This window comes from Excalfactoria chinensis, chromosome 10, assembly GCF_039878825.1.
Source record: "Excalfactoria chinensis isolate bCotChi1 chromosome 10, bCotChi1.hap2, whole genome shotgun sequence".
In the NCBI taxonomy this organism is placed as follows: domain Eukaryota; kingdom Metazoa; phylum Chordata; class Aves; order Galliformes; family Phasianidae; genus Excalfactoria; species Excalfactoria chinensis.
This window is the reverse complement of record NC_092834.1, coordinates 2,951,818-2,973,884: the sequence shown is the minus strand read 5'-3', so window position 1 is coordinate 2,973,884 and position 22,067 is coordinate 2,951,818. Positions and strand designations below refer to the sequence as shown.

At 44.5% G+C, this 22,067-nt stretch overlaps 1 protein-coding gene across 1 annotated transcript in view; it reads right to left on the bottom strand.

The window, feature by feature from the left end:
• Positions 1-11,885: 11,885 nt before the first annotated feature.
• Positions 11,886-22,067, bottom strand: part of CERS3 (ceramide synthase 3) — a 41,326-nt gene continuing 31,144 nt past the window's right edge. The window contains exon 13 of the mRNA XM_072345402.1: positions 11,886-12,498. Coding sequence (XP_072201503.1) covers positions 12,367-12,498 — 132 coding nt within the window. The 3' untranslated portion in view covers positions 11,886-12,366. The remainder of the gene's footprint in view (positions 12,499-22,067) is intronic.

The following is a 22,067-nucleotide window of genomic DNA, read 5'->3' as shown; positions in this document are numbered from 1 at the left end:
ATCTTTTCATGTTCTGTGAAAAAGGTTTTGTTTTCTAGTTCTGCTCAGGATGTCTTTCTCACATTGCCTTGCAGTAGAAGTGACCGCAGCATATAAATCATATTACCAGGTACTTCGCTATTTGCAGTGTCCAAAAGACAGGTAAGTCAACACCATTTTTTCTCTTCCAGGCGCTGTGGCAGCTCTAGGCAAAAGGAATCATAAGAAAACTCATCTTGCCAGCACAGCAGCGCTGGGAGGACATTGCCTGTGGTCAGCAGTAAGAGTGAAACTGAGTACCTACAGCCAGTTCCCAGCAGACCAAATCTGAGCAAAGCCATGTCTATAATTCACTTTCTTAATGTGAGACCAGGTGAGATTTAATAGCTCTGTGTTTTCCTGACTCTTTTAAAACGCAGTCTATGCTCTAGCATGATATTAGTTGCCAAAGCAAAAGGACTGGCTCAGAATCCATCCAAATGAGAGAAAAATGCCATTTGAGACCGCCTTGCTACATGCCAATAATGTAACATAACATTAAAGCCTCAGAAACTGAGTTTCTCTCCTGAACCAACAACTTCAGTGCCTCCCTACGAGGCTAGAGCCCATGCTGGCACAGCAGTTAGGGGCAGCAACTTCCTCTCATATCTTCCACTCGTGGCTGTTCTCCACTCCTGAGAACCAAGAGGCAATCTGATTTGTGAGCTGCCAAACCTGGCCTGAGCCCCAAACAGCCACATTTGAATGCAGACCACCAGCTGCCTTCATTTGCTAAGGGACCGAATTCAGTGCCATGTCTTTTCCCTCGAAAAGGTTTGAGTAAGGGGTCATAGATTTGCTGAAGCATTCAGTAGATTCTTTCTCCCACCTTCCAAACTCCTCGGCCAAAATAATAATGCAGAGAAAGAATTAATTTAATAGCGTGGGGGAAGAGGGTCACTAATAAAAAGTAGTTTGTAACACACTGCACAAAAGGACTGAGTGGCTGAGCTGGCCAGCACAGACAACATTGGTGTAGATCTGTCTTAACAGAGCATCACAAGATGCAGAGCCTCTGGGCAGGGGTCCATAGGGCTGCAACAGGTGCAATATCACAGGCAGGTCTTGGTGTTGGCAAAGGCTGAAACCAGGAGAGAGGGACAAATCCCTGCAAAGGTACCCAGGCAACAAAAGAGGAAACTGCCTTAGGAGCAGCAGTGGGTTTATTGAATTCAAACCTCAAAGCCCCACTGAGACGCGGACCTTCTTTATTAATTTAAGACCAAGGCTTCTCAGAAATGTCTTGAAATCGTTCTTGATAACAATAATGCACGTGGTGGGAGGCAGCTGCAGTCCTGCTGAAATGGCTGCATTCCTTCTCTGTCCCCAAACCCTTCTGTGGGGAGAATCCCTCTCCTTTCAACATCAGAGAGTGGACTTGGCCCCACAGTTTCTAGGAAACAAACTCTGTCCCCTCTAAAGCCAATGTTTTATTTTTTCTGCAATTTTAAATGTATTCCAAGGAAGCCAAGTTTCATGGCCATTATTGCAGAGTTAATAACCCTTTAGAGAATGCAGACATGTGTTATATACATCTTCCTGAGCAGTCATTTGGCTCACTGCCTGGAAAATGCCAGCATGTGAAGGGTTAATTTGGCTGTTATTCAGCCTTCTCTCCAGGCACCCCTCTCTAAACCTGGTCCTGAGGGGCAATGATGGTCTTGCAGGCCATGCTTTCCTGCTCAGTATGCTCTGATGACTTCCCCACTCTCCCTACAGCTCCTCACCTTGCTGAGGTGATTTCCTTCTCAGCTGCACCTGCTCTATTGTTGCAGAGTCTGCCCAGGCTGATCAGAGACAGGCTTCACGAGTGCAGCTATTCTTTATGTCAATGCCCTCCAGATAAAAGAAGAGTTTAACAACAATTATTTTATCACCTAAAACAATCAATCACATAAATAAATACAAGTAGCATTATGGTTCATGTAAAAAAAAAAATAGGTTTCCTACAGATCAGTTTTTCACAGTCAGCCAAAGGCTTCATCAACGTTTCTTCCCTGCACAGAGGGAGTTTAATGGTGCGCTCCCTCATCTGGATTCTCTGCTGTGTAAAATTACTCAGGTAGTCCTCAGCAGCTCTTATAAGGACTCTCCTTCCGCTGCGTGAATTCTCTCTGGGACTCGTCTACCAGTTCCAGTTGAAAGTGACAGCCCATTCCTGAGCTCCTGGGGGTAAGGAGCAGAAAGAAGTGACTGACAGACGACCAGGGACAGAGCTGAGCCTCTGAAACTTGTGTACATTCAGGAGAATACAGTCTGCTTCACTTAAGGTAAATCTGTGACAGCAGTCCTGGCCCTTTCTTTCTTCTAGCTTGGAGCCTGAGAAAGATACACAGTCTGGCAAAGGTTCCCTTTAGTCAGAGAGAGTTTGCTTTTGTTGATGTACACCTGTCTCAAACAGCAAGTACAGCACTGGTGCCACTACTGCCTGCAAAAGACCTCAAAGACCTCCTGCAACATCTCGTTGCCTTGGTTCAGATATTTGGAGGGATCAGGGCACAACATTGTCAGGAACAGAAAATTACATTGCTCATGTGCTGTTGTGGGTGAGAAAAGGCAGGGAAAAAAAAGTTCTCCCAATCAAGTAACACACCTGCGGGACGCTGGAAAATGTCTCCCTCCAGGGCAGGAACCACTTTATGTAAGGAGATTGGAAATGGAAGTGTACTACCACCTCCACACAGACCATGGCGGGACTTAGAAACACAGAGACAGGGCTTGTCCAGGGCCTGTTTGGTATCTGAGATCGGGTACAGATAGCCATCACCCAGGCAATTATAATCAGCCACACGTCACCCCCCAGGCATGCAGGAACAAATGGACAAAGGAAAGAGCTGTCGTTTTTTGAGCCTGACCCTAAAGTTCAGCAAGGCTTTTAATGGAGTCCAGTGTTGTCACCTCAGATGATGTTATCAGGAACATGGGAATAGCTGGCACTTTCTTTTGTTCGGTTTCATGGTTTGTTTGGGTTTTTTCCTCTCCAGGCCTTGGCTCCCACAATCACGACTTATTTAACTGTTATCACACTGTGTTTGACCCCATAACAAGCTCGGAAATGTGAGCTGCAAGAGGCCTACGGGCTCATTGGCTGGGAACAAACGAAGAGGATCCCAACAACAGGATTATTTTAAATAATCTTTTCTCCAAAACTTCTGTGATTTCTTCTGTGTGTGCACGTGTTTGTGTAGAGATGTTCTACTTGGAGCTGATAACAACAGGCACTTTCATGCAGATGCCATCTTCCTTCTTTTCCTGGTTGTCCCTCAGCTGGTTACATCCAAGGCCAGTGTCCTCCTTCTCAGACATTTCCCCTTCTGCCCAGCATCTGCCTTGGACACCAATTACCCCCCAGAACAAATATTTCATGTGAGGTTCTTTGTTCTCCACGTATCCCTTGCAGCAAGAGCAAGAAGCTGGAGGAGATTTGTAACTCAAGAAGGCAGTGCATGGTTTGGAAGAGAAATAGGGGTGATGCCAAGGGCTTAGTGCTGCCATCTGTGTGCACGCGTACAGGGACCTGCATGTGGTGGCCCAGAGCAACTGCGCAGAATTTAAAGTGGCTTCTTTCCCTCATGAAAGTACTAATAAGGGAAACCGTCAACTTAATACACTCTTAAATAATGTTTTCCTATTTCTTTAACACCTCTCCCTAGAGCGCTCTCTCCTCCTTTCACAGCGTCTTGGCCAATTACACTTACAAAGCAAACAGAAAACTCAATATCCCCATGGGCAGGGATTACCAGGAGTCAGGGGCTGTCAGCAAGTGCTGTGCTGGGGGCACCGAGGTGGGTCACAGGCAGGAGCCTTCTCTCCTCCAGCCACTACGGCACTTTCCCTCGCTCCCCTTTTGCAGCCCACCAGGGCCGCAGAGGAACATGGCAGGCTATGAGCCAGTGGGGTGTGCCAAGACAACCTCCTTCAAGCACGAACAATACTTGATGGCGGCACAGAGCTGAGGAAGGTCTGCTCCAAGGCCAAGTCCCACCATCCCCCCAGCCTAGGTTAGTAAATCACCTCTCCTCTCTTCTGGAATTGAAACAATCCCAAGCTGCTCTTGATATCTGTCATCTTCTTTTTCTATTTCATATTCAAGTTTCTCTCAGGGCCCCTCACATATATAAGCGGTGATGGGGCAAACAACGCACTTTTGTTACCTTTCCCTACTCGAACAAACCCACATTAGTGCAAGTTTTCTTAATTACCCCCATTTTGGGTGCAGAGCTGTAAACGAGCATCCCTGTAACACCGCTCTCAGAAGCAGTGCAGAGTTCACAGCCTAAAACCTCCAGCAGCCTGGAGCTAAGCCTTAAGAACAAAACTGGCAGTACAGTTTTGCTTGTGTTCCTCCAGACTTGACTCTGCTGCAGTTCCCCACTCTGGACAAGTCAGCCCCTGTGCTCCCTTTCCATCACCCTCAAACACATCAGCAAATTCCCCAGCACTGTCCCAGAAGGACGAGCACTGACAGGGAGGGATCTGTAGACAGTCCTGGCCAGGCAGCCTCCAGCATGCCATCTCACAGCCTCCAGCATGCCATCTCACAGCCTTCAGTAAGTGTTCCACAGCCTGGAGATGCAAACTGTGGCTATTCATCAGCTATCGCCAAGGATTTATTTGTTGTCTATCTAAGGGGTCACTTTAAGCATCTACTAGGGAAAAGTCCTATGTTTCGGGCTCCTAAGCTGACCAGAAGCAACAGAAACACCTTTATTCTAATGAGACAAAGGAGCAGGGCAGGCTTGAGGTGCTGTGACCATTCCAGTGCCAGCAAGAGCTCTCTTTTTATACACAGAAAGCAAGGAAACCTGACTGCCAGGTCAGCAAAGTCTGCTCGAGTCTCTCAGGTAAGAACTAGTCAGTGTGAGGGAGCAACCCTTCTGCAGACTGAGACACATCATGATTTTTAATCAGCAAGTACCAATACCTCATCTCAGACCGCTTCTGGCCAAAATTGTTATCACTTGCAAAGTCACGGAGTGAAGCAAGAACAAAATCAAGATCCTTCTCCAATGTCAGAGCCTCTCTGCCAGCAGAACTGACAAACAACTTCAGCTTGGTTGCAAGTATTTACTCATAAAGGCAAAAGAATTTGGAAGCTCACCAGGACAATAGTAGCCGGACTCCTATAGGACCGAGAGGAGAAGTGTTCTGGTCAAGCTGGTGGCAATTAGGAATCCTAGCGCCATCTGTGAGCTGCGATGGAAAAGACTGCAAGCAGCTGCGTCCCAACCTGGCAAACCTCCATAGGCAGCACGCACTGAGCAGGCAACCCTGACACTTCGGCCTCTGCTGGGACAAAGTGAAACCCAGCTACCTCCTAGCGCTGATGGAGAAACCCGGGGAAGAGATGGGGTCAGATGGGAACCAGAGAGGCTGCCATCTCTGATGTGCTTGAGCACAACCACACACAGAGAGACCTTAGGAAAATGCTTCATTGCCATCAAAACAAATCAGCTCCCAGCTCTCTATGCAGCTGTAGTTGAACACAGCCGAACCACAAAGGTTGTGCTGAAAAGGATTAAAGATGATTGTTTATACCAACAGATCCCGTTTTCCTACTGACAAGTTGAGGCAAGTGTGGCTGCACACAAGCTGTTTGCTCGTCATTTCAGCCAGGGCTCAGCACAGCTGTGGAGCCACTAGGTTCTTTATCACACCTGCTATTGAGCCCTAGCCCTGAGTTTTCTCCTAGCAGTGGAGGAAAACTTCTACAACAGTGGTAAAGGAGGAGATGCGGCCCCTGAAATGTACTCTGATAATAGAGCTTGGGGGAGAACTCCCATAGCTCTTAGATTTTGGTCTGACTTGTTGTTTCTCTTTGCTCTATATTTAATAAAAAGCACAATTTCAGTTCAGCATTTGACACTATTCAGTGACTACTTCAACCCGGGGTGACACATTCCTTATTTACATTAACAAGTCTGGGACCAGCTTCCTACAGGCAGCACTTTCCAGCAGTGCTTCCTGACAGTGCACGGTGGTGGTTCTGGAAGCGTTTTAAGGTACCACAAAACTGAACGTTCACTCCATGTTTCTGTACATCATATTTGTCAGAGCGATACAGCTCCCATTCACTCAGCAGCCCGTCACATACCTTGTCTTTTCCACAGGCAGCAGCCAAGCAGTTTGTCCTTCTGCCCTTATAAAAGTTGGTGGTGGGCAGGTTTACCTCACAGAAAGCCACTTCGAGGCATTCCCACATCCTTAACTTGCTCTGACTCCATTGGATTTAAGGAACACGACACATCACAGTTCCTCAGTCTCCATCTTCTTTTGTTTGAAAGGTGCCATCCCACCACTCTCTGCCTTGCACACACCAAACCCGATCCAAATCCTTCTACCTTTAGACCTTTACTTTGATGTTAGCAAGGAAGATCCTTTATATACTTGCGGCAGACCACCTGCCTCCTGAGATGGGATGTCAGAGTAACCCTCATCACCTGGGAGTTTTATCAGCCTTACGTGCATTGCAGATATTAAGGATCCAGGTGAGGCTGGGCCTTCTGCAAGCCCCGTGGCTTCTGTGTGGGCAGCTGTAAGCTCTGTGGCTTGACGAATTAGTAGTTTAAATAAACAGTACAAAAAAGTACAAGCAGCAAAACAGAGATGATTAAAAATCCTCCCTCCCCACTCCCAGGTTCAGCTCTGGTGCCAGGGAAGTCAGCAGGATTGCTATGCTTAGAGTACAGGTCAAAGCTGTACTGGTGACAGCCACGTGGATGCCGGTCCTCAGGCACCAGCTCACCAGTCCTCCCTACTGGCATCAGTTACTTTCAGTAAACTTAGTGATGCTTGTTTACTAGTGACGTACCAGGCACTTGTTTCGCAGTGTGAGACTGACCGAGTAGAAACTGTCAGCTGCAAACAACATTCCTGCAATCCGATCTTTAATAAAATCTTCGTTGTTTCAATAGCAAAAAGACAGACCAACACGCTACGTGGGGCCCGTGTCTGAGCAGGGAGCAGTGTCCTGCTATTGCCACCTCGTGGGCTTTTGCAGCAATAACCAGGTAACCTTACACGTTTCCAGTGGTAGATGACTCAGTGTTGCTTTCTCAACCCTAAGTGCAGCCTGCAGGGACCAGCTGTGCTGCTCTGGGATTTTTGAGCCAGGACTCAGCTCAGCCCTGGTGAGACGGTGAACGCTGCAGTAGGACAGGGGGCAGATTGCTTGCAGAAAGTGAAGCTCCTGGCTGAAAGGCGCTGCTTTTCCAGGGATGCCTTTCAAGATGTACGTGCCTGGTTTGGGCAAAGGCAGAGCTGTGTTCAGGTGAGCATCGTGCAGACGGGAGGTTTTACTTCCTGGAGACAGTTTTACTCTGGGCTACAAAAGGGGAGATACTGAGATCATGCCCTACTCCTGGTGGCTGGAGAATGCAGCTGTTGCTGTATGGCAATGACATGCTGCCATTATCCTTTCATTCAGTCCTTAGAAGTCTGGATCCTTTTCTCATCTGTTTCATGGTGAAAGGCTCCTGTAAACTTCAGAGGGAATTTAGTAATCTATTTCCCTGCTCAATTTTAACTTAGTTTTAAACCAGGTTCTTTTGTGTTAGGAGAAATATGGACTTTCAGCCACCTGAACCAACTGTGTGGGAGCTGCTTCTTCCCACCCCAGCTCAAAGCACAGTAATTTTCTATGGCCACAGGGACATGTTTCTTGTGCTTCACAGTCAATGCAAATAGGGCTTATCCTTGTTATTCCGCTTAATGTTTCTGACTTTGAAATGATTATGGGGTCTCCTGAATCCTTTATGGGGTAGCAAAACTCCAGAAGAACAGGATCGTTTCCAGCTGAGTAAATAGAAGATATTTGCATAAATCTTCAGACCATTGGAATATCAACAGCATTTTCCTACATGGATTGTTATGACTTTGTATTTGCAGAATCATATGTTGAAGCTTAGACTTGCGCTTCAACCTTATCTTCTGCTAAGCTGGAGACCTGAAGTAATCCTACAGAGGATGCTTCAATTAAATAAACTCTCAGAGCCCTGCTAGAAGCTCTCTGTAGTCAGCCAAGGTGAAGATTACATTACTTTGATCCCCTCCGTTTCCTTGACTGGGAACTCTATTCTCAGACAAGGGACTAATGTCGGGGCTTTTACCTTCTTTCTGTTGCTTATGATCTTAATGTGGAGGACAGGATGGAAAGTGAGACTGTTGGCTTTACACTGCTTCTACTACAAGGTCGGAGCAAAGATGTGTAGAAAAACCTCTGCAGGCCGTGCATGAAACCAAAAACCTGCAAGTTGCAAGCAGGATGGCAAACTCAAGATGGACAATGGGTATCCAAAGAAATGCTCTAAGTTCCTCACCCAAGGTATGCCCAAATCCTGCAGCACAAAGCATGGGCAATAGGTAGGTTTTGCTATCTTCATAAATAGAAATCACTCCCTCAGAGGAAATAAAGATGTCCCACCTGGCCTCTGTCAAGTCAGAGGTGTTTATCTTCTGGCTGCTGGGTCCTCACCTTGGGCAGCCAAATCTCAAACCCTACAGGCAAGAAACAAAAGCTTGACTCATATAACAGAGAGAGAGAGCAGGAGGGAGCCCATAAAACTTACTGCAAAATGAGAACAGACACCTTCAGTAATATTGAACATGACCAAGCAAATCAGCTCAGAGACGCATACTTGGCTCATTTGCTGCTCCACACTGAAAGGCTCCCCAGCTCTTGGGTAGCTATCAGCCATCAAACCACCTCTCTTTGGCTTTTTTACAGCCAGGCTATGTTCTTATCCTCAGCATGGACCTTCATTTCTGCCTGCTGGTTATCTGTTGTTCTTCTAGCCCACAGCTGGGGGAAGTGCCTGTGGAGATGGTGTTTTTCTTTCTAAATCAGCAAGATTATTTTTTTTTATTATTATTATTCTTCACAGTTTGCAAGTTGCTTGTAGCCAAAACTCACAGATCTCTGCTCAATTTGTTTTCTATCTACTTTGTTCTTCCTCATAATAAATAAATAAATAAATAAATAACTCAGATAAATAATAATACATCCAAAGTATTCTGCCACAGTTCATTATTTGGGCTGAAACACCTTCCATTATGTTTGTCTGCAAAGAGAGGCGAGTCAGAACCTCTGATCTTTCCAACTAGGGAGACAGAAATGGCAAGAACAAGAAATATGGAACAGCTCTTCCGCTGCCACTAATCATCTGAGCTTTCAGTAGAGCTTTCCTGCTTGTTTCAGGTTAAGATCCATGCCGGAGTTATCTGAAATGTGCTTCAGATCAGGCATTTGGGCAGCGGTCCCACTGCAGCCGAGCTTAGAGATAACACCTCAGACTATGTATGAACATAAGCAGTCCCAGAGGAAAAAAAATTCTGGTCATATCCGTATTTATCTCCGTGTTTCTCAAACACACATAAATTCAAAATCAGTCCCACTGTGCACAACAAGAAAATGAGTAACAATATAAAAATGCTGGCACTGTAGAGAGAGTAGAGGAGCTTCTACTGCACATGAGATCGCTGACAAGTACGTTAGTTGAAGTATAAATCTTGAATGATAACGATGATGGAGCCATTAGATTTGCTTCCCCTCCATTTATGAACTGTCCAAAAAAAGAATTCTCAAATTTACCTGTAACTAAAGATGTCTCTATCTGTGCTATAAGAGTTAAGGTGCTTGCCCAATTTACCCTGTAGGAAGGAAGCTTGACTTGCTGTATATCCTGTACAGTAAACAAGCAGAGAAACAGCATAGTAAGAACTGACAGGAATCCCAAAACAAAATTCAGAGGAATTAAATGGAACAGAGGTGTTTCAGCTATTTCTGATAGGGTAGGACTTCATTTTCTAGTCTATAATTCTATCATAAATATTTTGGCATGCCCAAAGTGACATGGCAAACCCAAACACGTGGCGTAAGGCATTAAACCAGGACTCACTGTGAAATGACGAGAACGATGTGTCAGTCTTTATGCTCTCCTGTTGCTGTGCATCACCTCCCATCATTCTGCACTTGCCTATTGAGGCAGTAATGTTTTCAAAGGACGTTAAGGGCATTGGATAGATTATAAATCTTGAAGCATCAAGGCATTCATTTCTCTAGTTGGTTGGTGTGAGCTGTTTTCCATTATCTCAGCTTCTTGTTTCTGAGTTTCTATCAGCAAACGGCAGAAAATTACACCCATGTAATTTCAGGAACAAATCTGATGTTAACACAGGAGTTGGCTGCCCAACTGTGATGAACTGCTCCCATTTCTGTATTTATCTCCAGTACCTGGTGCTTTATGCTAACAGTTTGCTTGGCCATGAGATTAACTCCCTGGGATGGTTTTCCATGACCTTCCTGCTTCCTGTCCCCCCTGGATGCAATGCCATGTTGTTTCTTGGTTGTTTACTGCACTCACAATCTTTGCCTTCCGGACATTATTTGCTTTCGTATTCTTCTCACTCAAAACATGACTCAGCATTTCAGGTTTGAAGGTATTTATCTGCCTTTTACTCCCCCTGTAAAACCCTAATTTCAAATAGGTTTAAAATAAACATAATTACGTTACATGTCTGCAATCCAAAATTTTACCTAGGCTTAAACTCCAGTAGAGCTAATTGGCTTCAGTGGGAGACTTGTCCGAGTAAGAAGGGCAAGATTTGGCCTCAAAGAGACGATAAATTCCAGCTTAACATTCAGTAGTTGTTCAGAGGCTCCTGTGACAGCACCATTCTTCGTGCTTCCTTCCCTGAATTCCATTCCTATTCATAGTAGGAAAGCTTTCTGGCATCAAAATCAAATGATAATACCCTGGCCACCTCCCAAAATCCCGTTGTGTCTTGTGGAAAGCATCGTTGTCTCCTCTGCTTTTAAAGGGAGTGTAAATCCTCCAGGACATTGGATTTCTACTTTTATTTATTTATTTATTTTAGTTTTTGTTAGGAAAGGCCATTTCTTTCCATGTAGGCCATAAACAGGTCCTGATAAGCAGCTGTGACCCTGCCAAACCTACTGGTTGCCTTAGATGATGTAATAAGTACTTAGGCTTCCAATAAGTTCACACTGCAGTATTTAAGGTATTCTCTACAGCTGTGTAAGGAAAAATACTGCAATACAACAACTACTGAGGGGACTCTGCCTGCCCACATGAGCAGCACTACTTATCTACAAGCCCTGGCACAGGAATCCCCCCCCACCACTGCCCATCTCCCATCCTCAGAAGCCATAGGCTATACTCCTTCCTTGCTGTAGTTGCCTTTGTGGTAATGGGGAGTACATTGTCCAAAATGTAAGTAAAAAATTAAACACAGCCTAATTCAGCACCTCAGGAGACATTTTCAAGCCACAAGCCTCTCTAACAAAGCACTCCTGCAGTTTCTTGCAACCGGTCAGAAAGAAGCTTTTATTCTTCATATCTGAGGTCCCAAACACTTCCAATTCTCACAAATGCTTCAGATGCTGAATTATATCCCTGTTTTCTCAAGATCTCCTTGGCAAAGAAGTCGCTCATATTGTGCTTCCTGTAGGTCACCAAGTTCCCGCTGAGCAGCCTTAAGGGAAAGGAGCTTTCCAAACTGATAGCCCTGCACTGTTTTAGCTGTGGTTCCCTGGTCTCTCAAACTACTGGATTTAGTTCATCAGATGATCTCAGCTACAGCAGAACCACAAGGAGAGCGTCTCACCTTTAAAACCTGTGACAAATCAATTAGGATTTGGTAAGCAAAATGCATCTGGAAATGAGACGGGTACCACTGTTTAAAGGAGCATGTGGGTCCTGTAAAATCTCTTAGTCCAGTATGTGAACTACATACAGCGCACTGCAGAGATAAGCCACACTTAGACAGTAAAGCAAACTCTTCAGAAGCAAATCACTTGAATTCCTCCACATTAGCTTCCATCAGCCTCCAGAAAACAAGATCAAACTCATAGAAAATAGCCACTTTAATGAGATTTTAAACGGAAAAGTAAAGACTACAATGCTGGTCAACCTACACCGCTCATTTTTTCCCCGCATTGAGTAATTCTGTCTCCTGATGGAGTTCACGCCAGGTGCCTCCCATGAAACACCCAGGAATGAAACTGCTTGATGAAATTGATGATCAGATTGAAAAACAGTCAAAATCAATGGGACGCTAAATGATCTGATACTTCCACCTTGTGAGAGTGGAGCAGTCCGTGTCCAAGCACCTTTCCAAATGCTAAACAATGATTCAGAATGTGGGTCATTAAAACATTTTGTCACGTTATGCAGTCTTCCCCTCCCTGTATACTGGGCTTTTTTCTGGGCCCAGTAGCCAACAATGAATCAATCACAGTCTCTCAGAACCATTTTGACTTAGGTTTGATCCCACCCGTTGGGTTAAAAACAGAGCAGAAACCACTGCAGGAGGTGAGGCAGGAGGGGGCTAGTGGTGACTGCTGTTAAGGAGATGTTTGCCTGACCCACAGCCATTCTTACTGCCATTCTTTGTAGATTCCTCTTCATTATCTGTAACAGAATCTTCTTCCTCTTCATCACTCCGGTCATCTTTCAAGTCCTGTGGAGAAGAAAGCACCGTGAGCATATTCTACACTTGCAGTATTTACTGTCATATAAGTTGCAGTACGGAGCTTTCAGAAAGGCTTGTGTGTACCACAGTAGTAAGTTACTTCTTTTTAATATGAACTGTGTGTCTGGATCTTTACAATGACTTTGCAAAAGCAGCCAGGTAGCTTCATGAGTCTGTAGCTCCCATTTGTAATTGCAAACTGAAGAGATGGTGCAGAGGAGTTTCACAAAATGAGACATTCTGCCTTCTTGGAAATTCTCCATCATCCTTTGAAGACAAAACTCCTCCATTTCTTCAGAAAATAATGTGTGAGTGAAAACAAATGAGCGGCAGTTCTAAACATGAGAATAGCAGAATTGCCCCCGCAGGCCGCCTCCCAAGAAGATGGAGGATGACACTCGAGGACAGGCCAGATAACACCAATTTAATCTTGCAGAACCTAATGTTCTTCTGACAAAATTACCTCTGTGGGCCTGGCCCAGCCATTTGACCTCTCCCCGCTTGCTTTTGCTTTCCCTTGTAAAGCATTACTAGTAATCCCTGGGTGCTGTGGGATTAATTAACAACTGTGACGTGCGGGGAAGATGAAAAGAGTATTGTATAAAAGCTAAATATGATGAATAATCTCACTCAAACACAGTAGTTCAGAGGCTGCCTGCTTCTGACAGGTGTAAACTAAACAGCGACTGGTTGTGCCAGCATCTCCTGGTATTAACGTCACCCAGAGAAACTTACTGACCCTAAAATGCTGCATATATCATACCAATATTTGTAAAGGGAAAGCCACGTCTCTATACAGCTTTGGACACATATATACATCTTCGACATGTCAACCTGCTAAGGGAATTGCCAGGGAGGAGAGGATGGTGACCAACAATTTAAGCATTAACAGCAGGGTATTTTGTGTGTTAATGGAAATTCCCAAAGTTTAACAGCCAGCTATTGGTGTCAACATCCATACACTGAGGACTGCAGGTCTCGTGGTGCCTTTATTTGATGCATGGGTTTTGGCCTGCAGGGCTGGCTGCTAAGGGAAGATCCAAGGCTCTTCTTCAGCACAGAAGAAGCTGCCTCTAAGAGCCACGTGCTGGATCTGACGGGTATGTACATCAGCTCTTGCACAGTCTGAAGGCTGCCTGTACAGCTACACTGAGGATCACTCCTCCATGAATAAATTTATTTTCCTTGCCATCCATCAGGATCTCAACCTCTAACAGGCTCAGACTGTGAGCTCTTCCTGCTCCTGGAGCAATGCATCAAGGTCAGAGATGAGATGCAGAAAGGAGAAAGCAGTGTTGCCCCTCTATCTGCTCTCTGAACGAACCAGCAGTTTCACTGAGCCTGCCGGTCTGGAGGTCTTTTTTAAGCACCAGATTCATACAGAGAAAATAAATGACAGCTCAGTAATAACTCATCCCACTGCAATCTCATAACCCTTTATATATTACATTTTTAGTAAAACATATAGGACTGGAAAGAAAATTAAAGCTTAAACTGTCTCATCAGAAACTATAAACCTCCTGGAGCTTTTCTTTTGCCTTTTCTCTAACAACATACAAAGGGTATCAAAACAAACAAATCTTATTGTAAATACTGTAAAATAAACTTGGCATGCCATCAGTTAGAGAAAAGGAAAGACAGTCTTTCTCACACAGACAATTTATGAGGTTCTGCCTCTTTCAGATCACCTCTGTTACTCCTGCTGGTTATGTTTTGTATTCAGAGTTAAAGACAAATGCTCGGGGTGGGGGAAGTTACTTTTTTGCCATCAGAAACATTTCAGTTAAAAGTGCAAACCAAAGCAGAGCACACGGGGATGTAGCATCTGCTGGACTCCCTGCAAGTGCTCTCATCTCCTTGAGCACCGTCCAGCTGCGGCAGAAAACACACGGAACGACAAGGGGAGGAGTGCTTTTGTGCTGTTCGCAAGTGCACTTGGAGTCAATAACGTTCTTGATTTCGTAGCTCATTTTGAGCACCTTGTTGTGACCCACAGAAGTCGATGGAACTCAAGCATATGCTTAAGAACAACTGGCAATCTGCTTTACCTCGAGTGATATTTATTACACTTCGGATGGTTTGAGGTAACAAACAAAATGGATGCGTATGTTTCATGCTCTGGATGACTAAGCAATTTAATTTTTCTAAATGGATGAATGGTTTCAAGGTTTATGAGAAGCAACACTAATGCTATAAAGTCTGCAAGAGAGCCATTTGTAGTGAAGCCAAAGCCGCAAACTTTTATAATCTTTTTCCCTTTTGTTTAACCCTTCCACCTGCTGCTCAGTCTGCCTCTTTTAGTTAAATGAACCATACACGCTAAGGTAGTTTTGGCTTCTTGCATTTCACTACTGTTAGAACGTGCATCATTCGAGTCACTAGCACTGCGTCTTATTATACAGATGGGAAAGGACCTTCCAAGAGGATTCACCAATGAAAAAGGCTTCTTGAAATCAAGAGAGAGGCAAGCTTGAAAGGCTATTTCCCAGCCTCTGGTAGGCAGAAGAGCATTGTGTGTAAGCAGTCACTGGAACGACACGCTCCAAAACAGACATACCCACTGAAGCATCATGGAGGAAAAGAATCTGGGTAACCTTGCATGCTTTCAAGGCACATTCAGACCTGAGCAGAGGAGGTTTCTGCAGGCAAGTTCAGCTACTACATTTTTTTCCATCCAGCTTTCAACGTGGCTCCTCCCTGACAAAGGCACAAACCTTTTGGAGGCCTGCAGTAGCTTAATTTGGCAATATGAAGGCAATAGCGGAGCCTCTGCTTTATGGATTCATGGTGTCAGTTTGGGAGTACCATGGGGGTAATGTCTGTTCATCTCCTTGTTCAGCGAAACATCTGAACAGGAGAGAAGGATGATAAAGGCTTGCTGGGCCATACCGCAGGCACAAGTGGGCACGGACATGCTTCCAACCTGGACTGGCTACAGCTAAAGCCATCAGCAATCACATATCCCTTCGTACCTTTTGACAAACTCTCTAAGCTACATCAATCTCAGCACATTAAGATCTGCAACCAAACAAAAGTCAGCTCAGAGTGAAAACTTAACCCCTGCAATACGTGTGTACCTGGACAGACACATTCTTTAAAATACTTACAAGTAAATAACTGGCAGTGGCTAAATCCTGAGCCTTTTACTCAATCATTTGCTTCTTGATGCAGAAAATCCTGTATGTGAATAGCACGTAAATCACAACACGAATGCCAGCTTCTGCCCTTACTGCACCACCCAGCAGCCAGATCAGCCCCAGGCCAATGTACCGCACAGAGGCAGAGACCTCCCTAAGGTCCAGCAGCTGCCTTGCCTTGAACTCATCCACACTGCTGCAACTGCACCTGTTTGAGTGCACCACTTTTTCACTCCATCAGCACAACCCCAGCTGACTCAGTGCAGCACAGCTTACATCCATCCCTTCTGCAGCTATCAGACCTCACCCTGTAATGCAGGCTGCCAGTCAGCTCGCTGGAAATCGACCTAAAGAACGGCCCTGCACCTGAGATAAGTTAGGTCATATCCCTACACACACACCTGCTAATGTGATTAACATGTGCCAAGCCAGACACCTTTCTTCCTTTTTACTGTTCAAATACAGATCACAGCAGCGCGGTTCTGATAATCACCAAACCCACAAGCAGCCTGTCAGATCTCGTAAACAGCAGGAAGGGTCTCTCTCATGGAGGCGGCAGGGCTGCAGGAAATACACTTGGGCCTTTCAGGTTAAGCCTAATTTACTTCCACATGCAGCTAACTGGATTTCCTTCTGCCAGATACAGACATATAAAAAGCAATTCACAGCTGACCCTGGGGTCGTTATGTTCTCTGATTCAGTCCAATTCAGATTTGTGGATTTTCAAATACTTTTTTCTTTCAGTGAAAATTTCCCAGTTCTTAAATGTATGCTTTGTTAAAATCAGAGCGTCCGAAATTTCATACCTTAAGAATATTTGCACTTCAGCATCTACAACCGCACTGCCTACATCTTGACTTTTCAGCATCAAGACAATAAATTCCACAGCACCTGCACACAGGAGAACAGCTTGCAGTACGAAGATGAAAGCTATCAGCGAGGTCAGCAACCACTGGCTCAAATCAAAGAGATCATAAACAAGAGAGATAATAAAAAGTGAGTCCAAATAGATGGAAGGGGGCTACTTTTCTAACAGATAATTCTATAAAGTTGATGAATCTCTGAGATCAACATATTTAATTTGACTTCAGCTGACATGAGACTTAATGAACCTTTACGGTCCTGTGGAGACTAAGCAATATGCATTTGGATTCATGCAAACTGCCCTAAATTTCCAGCCTGGAAGACTTTCTTGGCAAATATATTTCCCTTTTCAGCTTATACACACCAGGCAACATAAATAATGCTGATCTTCAGTGGAAGATGCGCTGTTGGACTCTGCTTTCTGCAGTTTGGTGATGAAGACGCAGAATCCCTGGATTAATTGCCCTGGACATTTCACGGGCAAAACTCGTCTTATTGAATCTCTCTTGTTTATGGAGCTCTCTCTCCCCAGGTTTTCCACTTTGAGCTTTCAGAGGGAACTCAAAGATGTGTGAAAAACAAACTAATTTCACACATATTGAAAAGAGCAGCCTCATAAAACTAGAGGTTACTGTTAGAGAGCTCGCCCAGGACTGTGACAGAAGGAGTAAATTGAACTTGAAAAATGTCACTTGTCACTCAGCGAACCACACCTGTACCTGGAGCTGTAACACCTCAGCTGTTCAGAAGAAAGAAATCACTGCGTACAGTTCATCAGATACTCCGTGGTTTCAATAAAGCCTGCTGGCTGTGTTACTGAAATCCACCAACTAAACCTTGCACTCAAGTGTATGTGACTTTACGATAATGTCAAAAGCCCAGGAGGTACCGAGTGAGTCATAATGTCCCACTGCTTCTTGAATTATTCCAATTTTAAATCCACAGTTGGCAAAGAAACAAAGAACAACATAATAGGCATTTGATGCTGTTCTGTACAGTGAACTTTTTTTTACCCTAGCACAGAACTTGCATTAAGCCAAGGAGTTCAGTGTTCTGAACCTTTATCGGAACATGCACTTTCACTCCTTACAAATGTTTCCTTGGCTGCAAGGCAGACGATCAGACACTCGCACTGTCCTCGCTTAGCGAGGTGTGATGCTGCACTTAAGACCAATGCTCTGAAACAACACAGCTGCCGAAGAGCATTCTTACAGAGCCTCACAGCACGACGAAGCTAACCTGAAACTACAGAGAATGCGACTCTGAACGATGGCTCCTCTCTCCTACCCACTGCATCCATCGTGGCGCTCATTTCTCTTTTTGCTGTGAGGAGGCGCTCCATTCCTTGTGTGATGTACCTCAATGTTGGCACCACACTTAAAAACTACTAATCTGATTTTCAAGTCACAGACCTGACATGTAATGTCTTCTCCTTTTGCACTCACAGCAGTACGCACGATGCAGAAAATCACTGTAGTGCAATATTCCTAAGCACACTAATGTAGGTCTGGATGTAGAATTCTTCAAGCAGTACCTAATGAACAAAGTTTCTTACATAGCATTAGAAGTCCTGAGAGTTGCGTGCTCTAAAGTCACCTGGAGAAGGGCTCATTTCACTGGTGTTCAGCATTCTGAACACCAGAATGTCGGGTGTTGCTCAGTGCACCATCCAGGACCACACTGGTACCAACACACGGTGCATTGCACCTCTTTTCATTCACGTTTACAGTGGGACCCTTTAACTTGAGCAAGCATAGCTTTTATACAGCCAAAATTAGGCAGGACAAATCCCACCCCCGTATGCTTCAGATCCTCCTGTATCACCCCCTGATGAGAGTGGTACACTGATCAGGTATGTCGGTGTGTTTATCTGATGATCTGAACTCAGCTGCATGCTGTGCCTGCTCAATAGCCATTAGTTGTTCAAGAGTCAAGACTGCTCCTTCTAAGATTTCCTGCCTTCTTTGCAATAAGGATTCTTAAGGATTACGAAGCACTTCCAGGTCTACCTAGGGAAACATTTACTTTAAATCCAAGATATGGCAATTTCATTTCTAAATCGACACTAATCTATCCATTAACTAGCTTTATTTCAAGAGTACTTAGAAAAAATAAAAATGGATTCCGCAGATTGCAGTTCTATACACCCCTCTGAAGGTCTGAGAGTTATCCATCTAATAAGGAAACCTCTGCAACTTATATTAAAAATAGCAAACGAAGGCATAAAAAGCTCTGTAGAAGACCAAGGGTTTGTTCTGCAAATTGATTTTTGGCAACTGGAAAGATAAATACATATGCACGCTATTATACATATACAGTTTCAATATAGGAGCACTTACATAAAACTAGCAACAAATGGAACATTTCATAAACATTCTCTAAAGTTAAAAGATATGAGCAGTTAACAAGAGATGCCAGAAAGGCTGTCAGCAAATGCCCTTCTGTGAACACTAAGGCAAATCCATGAACTGTAAAGCAGAAGTTTCACTATTTGTCATTTAACTGAATTAGGATCATTCACATGAAAAGAAGGATTGTCATTTAGGACACATTTACTACAAGTAGAGCTGTCTCGTGTCAGACACAGACATGCAGAGGCAATGGTCATCTGCAGCTCCTACTGAAGTAAAACCCAGAGATTTGGAAGCAATAAACTAGCTAAAAGACTTTAACTTAGCACTTCAGGGGCCTGCACAGCCCTGCTCATGGCACAGCTGATAGAAGAGAAGCAAAGGTAGCACCCACACACCCCATGTGCTGGGATACGGCCAGAGGACCAAGTCTGCTCTTGCAGAGCATTACTACATGTGCAAAATAAAGCTGTGGAAGAGTACTGCATCCCAATGGGGGTTCACAAACCCATCAAGTGGAATCAAATGCTTGGAAACTATTTTCTTCAGTTTCTAATTACTTCATTCCCCCATATTGGTGTTAACAGTCCCTGACTTACGTTTTCTGAACTTGATTTTTACGTGATGTACAAGTGAAAGGTGGTGTGGAATAAGGGGCTTTCTAAACAGAGTGGATTTAAAGAAAAACAATAAAATCCAGCAGAGAGCATGGGTGCTGTTTTGAAGTCGCACATTTCAGTCTACAGTACAACAAGCCTCCCTGGAAGTCACTGTTCAGCTGCTGGTCCCATTTCATAATCTGGAGTGAAAAGCAGAAACTTAACCAGCAATCTGGCTCCTAACTGACACAGCCAAGGGAAGGCCCAGGGAGCAGCCAGTGCTCTTGGATCAGCACATGACAGTTGTGCAGTGGAGAAGAACCGGTGGGTTTTCCTCTTTCACACCCTGCTGGCTATTAACCTTATCCAAAGGCAGCTCCTGCTAATCCAGTTCCAACAGACTTGAGTCTATGCTAACCTTCATTCCGAGGACTCAAACTCTGACAGGTACCCACCAGGTACCAACCCATCCCCGTCTAAAAAGTAACCACAAAACCTACCCAAAAGCTTTTCAGCAGCTCCTCAACCCCAAGCTGTCATGAAATGGCAATTTACAAGATTATCATTATCCTCTACAGTAAGTTACTGCTTTTAGGAGAGCTGCTTGGAACTGAGGCAAGAACATTGCTCTGGTCTGCTCTGTGAGCACACTGGCTGCCACCAGCATGGTATGGGCTTAACAGAGCTCAGACGAAAAAGGAAACAGAACAGAATGTAAGCGCCTATAGTTAAGGGGACTAAACTCTGTCCTCTGATAAACTCCTGTAGAATTGCACTTCCCTGAGATGAACGACTCCTTCCTGACTGTGTTAATTCTCATTAAATTTCATTTTCTCATTATAATGAGATGATGTCCTGAAAACAGTTTTCCACTGCTAAAAAAAAACCCCCACGGTCTGACTTCTTAGAGTTGGGTCAAGTGCTGTGCATGCCAAAACTCCACACACATTTCATTTCATACTTCATTTTTACATCCCAGTAATTGCACGGTGCACGAAAGCGCAGCACTGCCGCGTACGGTCAGGGTCACACTGTGACCTTTTGCAGATGAAGTTAAACGTTGTGGTTTATGAGCTGGGAGCAGCCAGGCTGAGTTCACCCCCGGTGCCTCCACTGCACACCAAAGAGCTCACGGCTCAAACATATGAACGCTGGTTCCAATTTTATTTGCCACGAAAGAGATTTAAAATGTAACCTCTTCAAAGGCCATTCTCTACTTTCATGTTACATAGGGCTCTTTTCCCCCCACGGTTTTAAAAATAAGATTTCTATTTAGGATGAAATATCACAGGTTATTGCACAGCTCCACAAGAAGGTCCGTGCTGCCACAGCTGTCAGAGCAGAGCAGTGCTTATGGCTGACAAAGGCAAACCCTCAGATCTCAACCACCGTGGATCCAAGGTCCAGTTATGAAGGATATAGCCCCGATTCCAAACGTAACTATGGAAAACAAAGCAAGTGCCGGGGGTGCTTTAATTTGTTGTGCAGAAGTCTCAGCTCCCATGGAAAAATGTTTAAGGCCCTGCAAACAAAAGAACTGGAAAAATCGTTGCTTTAAGCACACGTGCTGAGGGCCCATGTTTAATGAACGTGAAAGTTGTCACCCTAATTCAGAGCTGAAGTTTCACGCTCTCAGGTCCCATGTGGTCACAAAATATATTTAAGAGTCGAGTGAATTATTAAAAATCAAAGTTCTACTCGATCAAACACACAAACAGAGGAATAAACAATGAAAGAATCCTGGACAGGGCCCAGGGCAGGAAAAGTTCTGCAGCAGCTGATGTGAATCTGAACAGCCTCAGCCTAAATGCTGTCATGTGGCCTCCGGGAACTGTAGAACTTAATTTGAAAACAAAGGGTTGTAGCAAGTCTCTAAAGAGGTAAATTCACAACAAATAAGGTAGAATGTAACATAGGGCAGGGACCTGTGCGGGTGTAAAGAAGCATTACTCTTCAGTATAGGCAGTGGGGCATGTTTTACAGCAGCCTTGCCTGTGCATTACTGTTAAAACACATGAAGCTCTTGAGCCCATGGGCACACTTTCAGGAGCACAGCATTACTGGTACATATCATTTTGATGCAGAAAAAGGACTCCTGATTTCAGGAGTCTTTATGTGGCTAATCATATTCACGGCAAGGGCTGTGCTGGAACCCCGATGTCAGTACATGAGAAAGAAGGAAAGAAAGTGAACTGGAACTGGCAGAGGTGTCTCAGTACAAGAACGGCCTTCAGACAGCACAAAATGCCGAAGCTGAAGAATGAGCGCTGGCAGCAACAGCAGAACCACAACAAGCTTTTCTTATGACAGCCCCCGAATAGCATTTTCTTATCATTTTCAGCTATCTTACGCTGCCATGCACCATTCTTCAAACATTAACACTCGCCGTTCCCTTGGGAAGCTGGACTGAGTAGGGAACAAATAAATCACGACAAGAATATGTCCAACCAAAAAGCCTTTTTAACGATTGCAAAACAAGGGAATACTGAAGTTTGTCTTTAAGAAAGCGACAAGTCCATAAAGACCTGGTCTGGTCTGCAGGACCTCGTGGGTCTTTTCTTCTTTAGGAAGAGGAAAGAACCAAAGCTGAATTAGTAAGAAGCTCT